Source organism: Musca vetustissima, unplaced genomic scaffold, assembly GCF_032173495.1.
Source record: "Musca vetustissima isolate MV318-11 ecotype Yass unplaced genomic scaffold, APGP_CSIRO_Mvet_v1 utg17705, whole genome shotgun sequence".
Lineage (NCBI taxonomy): Eukaryota > Metazoa > Arthropoda > Insecta > Diptera > Muscidae > Musca > Musca vetustissima.
The window spans coordinates 1-12170 of NW_026879920.1; the positions used below are offsets into that span (position 1 = coordinate 1).

Genomic DNA, 12170 nt, shown 5'->3' on the forward strand with positions numbered 1-12170 from the left:
CGCGAAATATGAGAAAAATAATGAAAATATAGGAGATTACGTAAATATTTTCATTATATTAATGACATACACACACCTAAAAATTAATTTAAAAATATCTACATAATCTAAACACCATGATGAATCAAATGATATCAAAATCACACAAGTCCGTGTAGCTGTTTGTAAATCACAGCGACAACAAAACAAGATATTGAGGAAAATTATTTGTTTTTGGTTCGAAAAAATAATGACATCACATTTATTTTTTTAATTGTATACAAGAAATTTCAGAAAAAAATGTTGGGGTTATTCTGCTATTTTACCCGAATTTCGCTGAAAAATTGACATATATAATAATAATCACTTTTTGTGTATAAGTATACGCCTTGCGGATTATATCAAGACCCTTCCGATAAATCTTAGGGTTCTTTAAATAGGAATAAATCTTAAAATAAAATAATATTATGAAATATACATTTTAAATTGCGTCTAAGTCGCGTAATTCTCAAAATCATTTGATGCGCATGCGGTTTCCAGGAAGTACTGAAGTTTATCTTCCAATCCATATATATATTGCAAAATTTCATTTGACGTTACATTGAAGTACCCAAAAAACCGTAAAACGCGAATAATTTCCGAAAACTCCATATGTCATTAACGCGCATCCGATTTCAGTGTGCACCCAAAAAAAATTCATCGATCTATACCGATTTCAATGTGGTCCATTAAGAACCATGGATGTGCCAGCTCACACTATTTTTGAGATAAATTGCGTCTACATCGCGTAATTCTCAAAATCATTTGATGCGCATGCGGTTTCCAGGAAGTACTGAAGTTTATCTTCCAATCCATATATATTTTGCAAAATTTCATTTGACGGCTAATATGTGCCGCACGTTACATTGAAGTACCCAAAAAAACGTAAAACGCGAATAATTTCCGAAAACTCCATATGTCATTAACGCGCATCCGATTTCGGTGTGCACCCTATAAAAATACATCGATCTATACCGATTTCAATGTGGTCCATTAAGAACCATGGATGTGCCATCACAATCTCTTTCGGCTGAAGTTTTTAAAGTTCTCTTTTCGAAAAAGATCAAAATCCGTATGAGGTCATTTATTGAAGCGGAAATGATACACAGAAAACGCAAATAAATCCGCGATATTTTCAAAAACATTTTTTGCCAAATTTCGTGTTTTTGGAAGGCCAGTTCCCGCCGTTCTAGTAGATGGATTTTCACGAAGAAGATTTTATATCATCCGAAACGGAAAAAACCTTATTGATCGCGGGTACCCATATCATTCAGTTGACAGATCTAAAAATTTGGCCCGAAAAATAGGTTTTTTAGAAATTTGATCGCACAAAATTCGCACCTTCGGATGAGTATTACTCTGAAGCTGTGCATGCTACATACACAAAATACATATCAAATTACGCAGATTCGCGACTACAATAATCGTATAATCGATTTTTAGAAATTCCTGTTCGCGTATTAATGCTAGAACTAAAATTCAAAAAACACTCAAAATCGAGCTTCAAAATGTCAGCATCATTTAAAGGTAGATGCAGTTAAAATTTTGAAAAATGATACATAAGGGGCGTAGTCCCCATTTTGTTGGCTTCTAGTTTTATTTTGACACGAAGGCCGTGTAATGAGTGGCTTAGTCACAAATCGATAGAGAACATAAAAAAACTGGTTCGCCTCAACCTGTTTTTACACATTTTTTACATTAAAGTAGACACAGCTTCCACCAAAATAAAGTTTGGAGGTCAATATCATGAGCAGTTTGCAACGACAGATCAATTAACCCAAAACTATTCACTTTTTTTCATATACTTAAGTAGTTCCCGAGTTATAAAGGTGTGAACCTCCGCTTCAGCTATGTTAAAAACTTGGCAATATTGCCCATATATCTCCAATTTTCATGACAGTTACGGATTCCCCTTGTTTTCAATTATTTTTCATTTCTATACACATACATACGTAAATACGTTGCCATGTATGTGTGCCCATTATTATTTCATTTTCGCATTCTTCGTGTTTTTACTTTCAACTTCAACACCTTTAATTGTTGCTATAATAAGTTTAGTTCAGTTTCTCCTTTTCTATTGTGTCGTGAAGCGTAACAGGTAAAGGCGAAGAAGGGTGGAAAAGTTATTCAACCACATATTAGAGGCATAACATTGAGTGTGTCGGTGGTTGTGTTCACGACGATGATGATAATGATGTTGGTATTTTGGTTTGGTTTGTTGGCAGCTTTTTTTTCTAACCAACAATTATTGCTATTTATGCTTGAGATCATTTTCCCACACATTTAGTTTTTTTCTCACATAAGACTTTGAAGTGTTCAGACGTTATACACTCAGGGTAATTTATTAATAAAGGGGTATTAATAACATAACATAATTTTTGAGATATAAATAATAAAAGAAAAAAAAAAAATAAAATTGACAATTTAAGAATTATTTTCTTGAATTGTTAAATATTTTTTATGAGGCATACAATTTTTTTTTTACATTGTATGTCTAATTGAATAACCCTTTGTGCACAACTTTTGCACAAACCGTAAACAATTTCACGCATATATATATGAGAGAATAAATTTACTTAACCCAACTGACTACTATTTATTTAACAAACTTTTTTGGTTTTCTTAGTAAAATTGCCGACTCAAAAGAAAAAGAAAAATAACAATAAGTAAATTAATATTTAAATATTCGCATGGTGGGAAATTGACGCAAAAAAGGGTTGTTCGGTGGAATATATTTTACATGTTTCCCAGATATAAGCTTCTGTTCAAATAAATGGGATGTATGATGGACAGAGAGAACAGGAATAAATTCATGCTGATGGTATGCTAAACTGGGGTGTAGTAGTTCTTTAATGTAGCGGTAGATTTGTAGCCAATAAAATTTTATTTTAATTTTGGATATAAAAATAGCATGGACAGGCGAGAGACTTTGTAAATGAAAGTATAATTTCTAATTTCAAATATTTTTTTATTTTAAATGTGAATTAAGATTCGAAAACATCTACATTTATATTAGTAGTATAGCATTTTTTGTTGACTATGACTGCCCATAACCAAATTTACTCAACAATCTATTGTTACAACACACATCCATTTGCAAAATATCCGCAGAAAAAATATAAATTTCGTATTGACATTAAATCCCTGCATAATGAAATTTACGATGGACTGGCATTGATTTATGTTGACATGTGAAAATGTGTGTCAAATGAAAATTAAAACTGTTACAACCAACAAACAAACAAAAAATAACAATAGGAAATATACATTTTGTGGGAAATATACATTTTGTGTGTATTGTAGACAAATATGTATGTATATTTGATTGAATTTCAAAGGATATGAATTCAATTATTTTGTTTTAGTGCAGATTTATTTTGCTCTTATTTTATTATATTTTATTTATTTATATTTTTTTTCATTTTGTTATTTGTCTTTCAATTCTAACCACGAACTGAAATGTGTACAAATAAATTTATATAAAATTGCATTTGTTTTTAGGCGATGAAATATTTTGATTGCATTTTATGTACATAAATTAAATAATACAATAATACAAATTCAACACACTTTTGCATTTTTTGGCCTTTTTTAATGATTTGTGTTTTGTAACAGAATCGATGTGAATAGAGGTAAATTTACGCGAGTATTAGTTGCTGGCACCACCAAGGGCTTTTGTGTGCTATTGCATAAATGAAACAGTTCTCCAATTGATAAAATTGTGATAACTGAAAAGGAGAATTTTTGGCAAACAATGTCAAATAACGCCATTGCAGTGTGACATGTGCATAATCACGTTTTTCTAAAAAAAAAATCATGTCATCAATTGACAAAACTAACACGACACCGAGATTTTAAATATTGTCAACATCGATGTGAAATTAAAATTTTTTTTTAGATATGCAAAAACGATATGAAAAAAGTGTATGAAATAAATAATTCGTTACAAAAAGAGTTTGCTATATCCGTCGTTCGCTATAAGAGTAAAAATTTGTGTAAAAAATATTAAAATGCGAAAAAAGAAATCCATTATTTTTTCGCCAGGTGGATGTACTCATAGATTTCTCGTAAAGTATCGATCAACAATTTCAGATTTATGCTCGTTGGAAGGGTGACATTTCGCAGTAAAAAAATATTTTTCTGTTTATACCCTTCACCACACTGTGGTACAGGGTATTATGTCTTTGTGCATATGTTTGTAACAGGCAAAGGGAATCGAGATAGACCCAGGGTTCCTTTTGAAAATATGCATAGAATCACTTTCTAAGTCGATTTACGAATGTCCGTCTGTCCGTATGTTCATGTTAAATTGTAAACAAAGTACAGGTCGCATTTATTATTCGAATTGGATGAAATTTGGCACAGCTCATTCATTTGGCCCAAGGACGAGCCCTATTGAAATCGGTTCAGATTTAGATATAGCTCCCATATATATTTTCGTCCGATTTAAGGTAAATGGTGCACCAAAGTCCCTAAATAACTTTCGATTTGCACGAAATTTTGCACAGCGTACTGAATTAGGCCTAGAATGATGTGTGCCAAGAAAATCGGTCCAGATTTAGATATAGCTCCCATATATAGTTTCGATCGATTTAAGGTAAATGGTGCACTAAAGACCCTATATATCTGTCGATTTACACGAAATTTGGTGCAACGTACTGAATTGAGCCTAGAATGATGTCTGCCAAGTTTCGTGAAAATCGGTCCAGATTTAGATATAGCTCCCATATATAACTTCGTCCGATTTCACGTAAATGGTGCACCAAAGACCCTATATATCTTTTGTTTGGGCCAATCACCCAACTTACCACGGCTGGCCACCACGGATACTCCTTCCCTGGACAGCCGAGTCTACCTGCACCTTCTTCACCGTCAATTCGGTAGTCCACCGTAGGCGCGCACAAGCAGATTCCCCTGCGGGCTAGTGGGAGACGACAGACAATAATCGTTGTTCGCCGCACAGCGCTTATCCCCCAAAACAAAACACAGGCTGCTCGAGCCAACACTTTCGATCTCGAATTTCAATGTTTTATTTGTATAAAATTATAGAATAACAATTCAGTTTTTTCTGGGGCACTTATTTTAAAATATTCGTATTATGATTATTAGCTATTATTATTGTTAGCTAACACAAAACTTCAAAAGGAACGTTGGCTCGCGCACAAATGAACTTCTCGACGATAAGAAAAGGAATAATAAATTAAAAAACTTCCAACTTCTTGCAGGTGCCCAATTCCCTTTCTCTCTCTCTCCCCCCACACTCCGGCCTCTACCCGGTGTCACCACAAAACCGGTCTTTGTTCTGCTGTGTGTGTGTACATATGTCGCGAAGCGAGAGAGAAAGAGGGAGAACCAGAGCCCAACAAAACCAAAACAGCGATATTCTATGTTATCAATGTAAATAGACAAGTTCTATGATCTTTTGTGCGGAGAGCCAACGAAAAGCAAAAAGCAATCACATAAGCAAATGGAGAGCCAACGAAAAGCAAAAGGCAATCACATAAGCAAATGGAGAGCCAACGAAAAATAATAATGTAAACAAATAAGCAAATTCTATACTGCTTTGTGGGGGCAGACGACGAACAGGCAAGTGTCGCTTTGTAGCGTTTTTTCTCCACTTCTTGCGTGTTCATCCTCCCCCCCTTGGGACTAGTTCCCAACTTAAATAAAATTAAATGAAATATGGATGCCTCTGAAGGGCAATATAAGGATGAAAAAGGCAGGAAATGAATATCAATTGCTTAGGGCAAACTAATAAAATAATAATAATTCATTTAAAATGATTCCATCGTCCAACGATCCAGCCTTTGTTGTGGCACCAAATCAGGATGAGCCAAATGAGGTAGACGTATCAAGGTGCTGTCTTAAGCGCGGTTGAGGGGCACCTCCCCGAAAAACGCCCATCCAAATATAGTCTTCTGGGCATGTGGTAAATCAGGACGGAAGACCGGCAGCCCCATGAATATTCCTTCGGCGGCATTGTTGCCCAGAACTAGGTGGATGGGTCCAGGCCGAAACAGAGATTGGTCGGCCACTTCTGCCTTAGGGTACAGCCCTTTAAGACAGCGTAAATCGAGGGGACGGCGGGGAATTATGCTCGGAGCCCTTCGGTCTACTCTCAAGGTTGCCGTGTACGTAAGAACCCGGTTCCGGACCGACGTCATCACCACTCGAACCGATGCACCAAACTCCGGTCGATACTCCGGCAGAGGACCACCAAATCGGATGTAACTTCTAGTCCGTACTGGATTTATGTATGCCCGAACCTTAATGGGGACATCAATGATGCCGGGTATATGGACCAACATCTCCGCCGTCATTTTTAACCAGGCATGTGTATCCTCTGCAATGGGGTGCAGCATGGTGTGGTGGTGCTGTCGGCATCTTCTGCACCCCTCGAGCGATGGACAGTCTGTCGCCTGATGAGACATGCCCAAGCAGTTGGCACAATACTGCTGGACCATTACGCACACCGCCTTCTGGTTGGGCGTCATCTGCAGAAATGTGCGACATTTCCTCAAGCCGTGGCGGGCATGACAGAAGGGGCACATATACTCCTCGTTATAGGCCATCTGTAATAGAGAGCAGGAAGATAGTTAGGTGGGACAATTACCGAGACAACTGGGATGCGAGAGTTATGGGACAACATTGGCTGGACTAAGAACGTTTACGCCTAGTCTTGGCGAGGAAGCAAGACAAGCTTATGAACAGGGCGAGAGATAACCCCGTTCTGAGTCCGTAGATCCACGACCCGGACCCTACCATCAGACCCACGGTACAACCGTATGACGCGACCTAGCCGCCACTCATTTGAAGCCATAGAGTCATTGTGAAGCACAACCAAATCGTCCAACTGCAGATCGTTTTGAGACCTCTTCCACTTCGTCCTCTTATGGAGCTCCTTGAGGTACTCGGACTTCCAACGCCGGCAGAACTCCTGAGCCAACAACTTCAACCGCCGCCAGCGATTTTGCAATGACATCTTTTCGGACATCTCTGGCTCCGCCGGGGCCAACAACGGTCCTCCGATGAGGAAATGTCCCGGAGTTAGTGCACCGAGATCATCAATATTGTGGGACAAAGGGCTAAGAGGCCGCGAATTGAGGCAACTTTCGATACTGGCCAGTATCGTGGCAAACTCCTCGAATGTATGGCGGACTTGCCCCGACATCTTCTTCAGGTGGGCTTTACAGCTTTTTACCCCCGCCTCCCATAGCCCACCCATGTGAGGCGCTGCGGCGGGGATGAAGTGCCACTCCAACTTCTGGAAGCCGTACTTCACGACGGCTTCGTCTTTCAGCTCAGAGACAACCTTCCCAAAATTCGCTCGGAGCTCTCGATCGGCGCCAACAAAGTTCTTCCCATTATCTGAATAGATGTGGAGCGGGCACCCACGTCGGGAAACAAATCGGGACAACGCAGCTAGGAAAGCGGGAGTGGAAAGATCGCTTACAGGCTCAAGATGGATCGCCTTCGTGACGAAACATACAAATAGACAGATGTATCCTTTAGACAATCGACAGCCACGACCATTAAACGTTTTGATCTCGAATGGGCCAGCGAAATCGACCCCCGAGGTGGCAAATGGTCTGCTAAAGGTTGTCCTCTCAGGAGGCAGAGCCGCCATGAGCTGAGCTTGGCGCTTTTTCTGAGCCATAACGCACTTGACGCACTTGCGGTAGCGATTCTTCACGAGATTCTTCCCTCGGATGATCCAACACTCAAGCCTCGTCGTGGCTAGAGTCAACTGAATGCCGCCGTGATTGGTCAGCCGGTGGATGTGGTCCACATAGAGCTCTGCGAACCGGCTATTGTACGCCAGGATAATCGGATGTCGCTCGTCGTATGGCAGAGACAACGTGTTCTCCAGGCGCCCGTTTGCTCGGATAAGCTGGTGTCGGTCAAGGAACGGGTTCAGGGACAACAGAGGGCTACCCGAATCGAGTGGTAGCTTCTTGCTGAGACAATCGTAGTCTTGGGGGAAATGACTCCTCTGGGACATTGACATCAATCTGTACCGAGCGAAAACTATCTCTTCTGCTGACAAACGGACAGACTCAAAGCGGGCCAACTTCTTTGTAGACGGGTGCGTCCGGCGGAAAAAGCGGAACACATATGCTATAGCGTGAACCGCGGTCGACAAACGGGAAAACCTTCCCAACACTTCATCTGGGATGGCAGATTGAGCAAGATGGACCTTGACCAGTTTTGCCTCCAAGGTGGTTTCTGGTACCGATGTACACGTGGGCCATTCGTTCCTGTCCCGTATGAGCCAGTCTGGCCCATGCCACCACAAAACAGCCTCCTTCAGCTCAGAAGGAGTCCGCCCCCGGGTTGCCAAATCTGCCGGGTTATCATTCGTTGGCACATGACGCCAATTATCACCAATTTTTTCCTGGATCACAGCCACCCTATTGGCCACAAACGTCGTCCAACTATACGACGGTTTTTTGAGCCAAGACAAAACTATAGTCGAATCCGACCAGGCCGTCAAAGTGGCCTTAGGGAGATCCAACTGCGGGACAACTGAACCAACCAACTCTGCGAGAAGAAGAGCGCCGCAAAGCTCCAAGCGAGGCAACGAAGTTCTTTTCAATGGAGCAACCTTGGACTTAGCCACCAATAAGTTAGAGACAACAGAACCTTCACTTTCTACCCTTAGGTATAAAGCAGCCGCATACGCTGACTCTGATGAGTCACAAAAACCATGCAATTCAATCTTGCTATTTGGGAAATACTTCACCCAGCGGGGTATGCTAATCTGTCCTATTCCTTCAGAACTTGAGACAAAGGCTTTCCAATTTAGAAGAGAAAGGGGCTTCAAAGGATCGTCCCATCCAATATCGTCCAACCATAACTGCTGCATAAGAATCTTCGCAGTGACAATTATGGGCGAGAGCCATCCCAAAGGGTCAAAAATTTTGGCAATAATCGAAAGCACCTGTCTCTTGGTATAAAAACTTCTTTCTTCTATTTTGTCCATCACGAAATAGAAAGAATCCGTTGAAGCGTTCCAGCGAATGCCCAACGTTTTCGCCGAACTTTTGTCCCCTAGTTCCAAAAATTCATCATTTAGTAGATCAGAACGGGCCAAACCTTTCAAGATCTCCTTAGAATTCGACGCCCACTTTCTTAGTTCGAAGCCAGCGGAACTTAGAATATTAATCAATGAATTTCGAGCCTTTATCCCCTCCGGGACAGTATGTACGCCTACCAAAGCGTCATCCACATACATATTGTTTCGCAAAATTCTAGAGCCAACAGGGAAACGATATTCTTCATCATCCGCCAGCTTTAGAAGCGTCCTAAGGGCCAAATAAGGAGCGCAATTTACACCAAACGTCACCGTTTTTAGCTGGTAATCAGCAATTTCATGCTCTGGGGTAGGTCTAAACAATATGCGCTGATATCTCCAGTGATTCGGATTCACCCATATCTGACGATACATTTTGGTTATATCCGCATTGAAGACGTATTTATATACGCGCCAATTTAGGACCAACGAAATAATGTCCTTTTGCAACGTAGGGCCAACATACAACGCATCATTTAAACTCCTTCCTTCCACCGAAGGACAAGAGGCATTAAATACGACCCTCAGCTTCGTCGTTGCGCTTTCGGGCTTAAAAACGCCATGATGAGGCAAATAATAACAGTCCTTGTAATCGACTAAGCCCTGGACCTTCTCCATATGACCTAGAGCCAAATATTCCAGAATCACTTCATCGTAATCCCCTTTTCGCTCGGGATTTCGTGCCAATGACAATTCGTTACGCAAAAATTGCGACAGGGCCACATATCGACTAGATTTACTAGAGACAGAGAAAGGCAACTCAGTTCGGAATGGTAAATCCACTACATATCTTCCATCAGGGCCACGGATTGTAGTCGATCGGAATATTTCCTCACACTTACGATCATCATCTGAGACAACAGGCACTCTGGGAACTTCCTCTATCTCCCAGAACTTGGTCAACTCATCTTTGACATCAACCCTCGAACAATATGAAACCCTGACCCGTTGGCGATCGACCAAATTTGTTGCTGGGCCGGTCAAAATCCAGCCAAACACTGTTTCCTGAGCCAAGAGAGAGCCAAGAATATCCTTTTTAACGCCATTCAGCAAAATAATGGGATATACATTTCCTCCCAATAATACATCGACTGGGGCACTCTCATAAAATTTCGGATCCGCAAAATCCAAATCAGGCAGTTGATCCGACGAAATCTCATCAAACGGTTGAGTGGGAATGTCTCCAGTGATTTCTGGGACAACGAAGGCCTCCAAATCAAGAGCAAACGATGAATTTTTACACGAGCCAATCGTGATTGAAGCAACCTTTGAGCATTTAGTTAGATGCTCACCCCCTAAACCGGAAACATCCGCCGAGACCGAAGTAGTGGGCAGCTTCAGCTTCCTCTGAACCCTAGAGGACACAAAAGTGTCATCCGAACACGGGTCAACCAATGCGCGGACTTTGTATGAAGCCCCATCCTTCAAAATATCTATCCACGCTGTGGCAAGCATTGTTCTCTTTGAGACTGATGTGTGAAAATTTCGTCCATTTGCGGAAGTTGTCGGACTAGAGGCAACATTCGAACTCGACGAAGCGACATGAGACACATTGGGAGATTCATTCACACTCGGGCCATTATTTTGAGAACTTTTGTCCTTATGCAAAAGGACGTGGTGTCTTCCTTTACACCTGGGGCAACCCTGCGCCTTACACTCTGACGCTCTATGGCCATGAGTCAAACAATTTAAACATTTATTTTCCCTCTTAACCACGTTCAATCTACCCCTGAATTCCATGCTCAGGAATTTCGGGCAAGACTTCAAAGTATGTGTCCCTTTACACAAACTGCACTTCGTCTCGCTCACCTTCGTGTGATGGACTTTAAATTGTTTCGACTTTTCGAATTGGCTTACTTTCGGCCGAGACACTTGACTTGGCTGCGCGCCATTCGCCGAAGTTATGTCCGCCACACTCTCTAGGGCGTGAAACCTATCCGTTAGAAATTTGTTTAAATCTTCCCAGCGAGGCAACTCAGTTCTATTTGCTATGGACTGCTCCCATAGAGACAACGTAAGCTTGGGCATTCTAGAAGAGCACTGGTAGACGAAAATCGGATCCCACGACTTCACGTTAATTTTATAGAGCTCCAAGACCGTAATACAATTGGTCACGTCCCGCTGTAACTTTTTGAGACAACTAGCAGACTCTTGTCCACAATGGGCCAAATTAAAAAGTATCCTCAGCTGCGAATTTACTAAAATTCTTTTGTTCTCATACTGATTGCGTAGGTTATCCCAGGCAATCGTGAATCCTTCCGCCGTTAAGGGAATATGACGATTTATTTCCCTTGCTTCCCCCTTCGTCTTTTGGAAAAGATGGTAGAGCTTTTCCACCGGGCTAAGCTTTTTGTTGGTAGCGTAGATAGCCGTGAAAAGATCTCGGAAGCTGGGCCATGAAAGATAATCTCCCTCAAAAACTTCCGTATCACACGGAGGAACCACAACGGAGGACGACGGTCTTTGGCTGACAGTACTCGGGACAACTTTTACTTTCTCCATCCTCTCTCCCAGGAGACTCGTACATTTTATATAACTCTGATGAGCGGCCTTCTTCTTCGTCTTGAGAACTTCCTTATTTTTCTTGGCACATTCGGGCTCTTCCATGCACTTTTTATAAGCATGCCTCCATTCCGACCATATCCTCTGCAGCTCCGCCCTCTCGGCCTCCACAGCTGCCTCATTATAAATTGATGCATCCGACGCCACCAGATCCTCCTCAAAGGATGTGATTTCATCACATTGTAGCAAAAAATCCTCCATTGGCATCTTTAATTAGCCCGTCCGTGAGACAAAACGGAATAATCTAATCCCAAGAATCAACGTATTCACGAGACAACAATAGCAAGGGGATGATACCAAATTTCCGTAATGCAAAAAAGTACACACCAATATGCGACAAAAGTTATCTCAAGACCACTGTGCGACAACAGCTCTCCCAACAAACAGGCTAATCTTCAATTATAGAATGAGCCAACGAAATCGAATCCACAACATATGCCCAACGAGCCAAAGAGCCACAATTTCTGCCCAGGAAGCCAATAAACCCTTGAGCCAAAAGAACCAATGAGAATATCCC

General features: G+C 41.3%; 1 protein-coding gene across 1 annotated transcript; it reads right to left on the reverse strand.

The window, feature by feature from the left end:
• Positions 1–6284: 6284 nt before the first annotated feature.
• Positions 6285–11860, reverse strand: LOC133325129 (uncharacterized; the record flags this gene model as incomplete). Its single annotated transcript, XM_061533951.1, has 2 exons — positions 6860–11860; positions 6285–6590 (listed from the first exon to the last, which is right to left on the reverse strand). Coding segments are annotated over exons 1-2 (5307 nt in total), but the record flags the coding sequence as incomplete, so codon positions are not given.
• Positions 11861–12170: the final 310 nt, after the last annotated feature.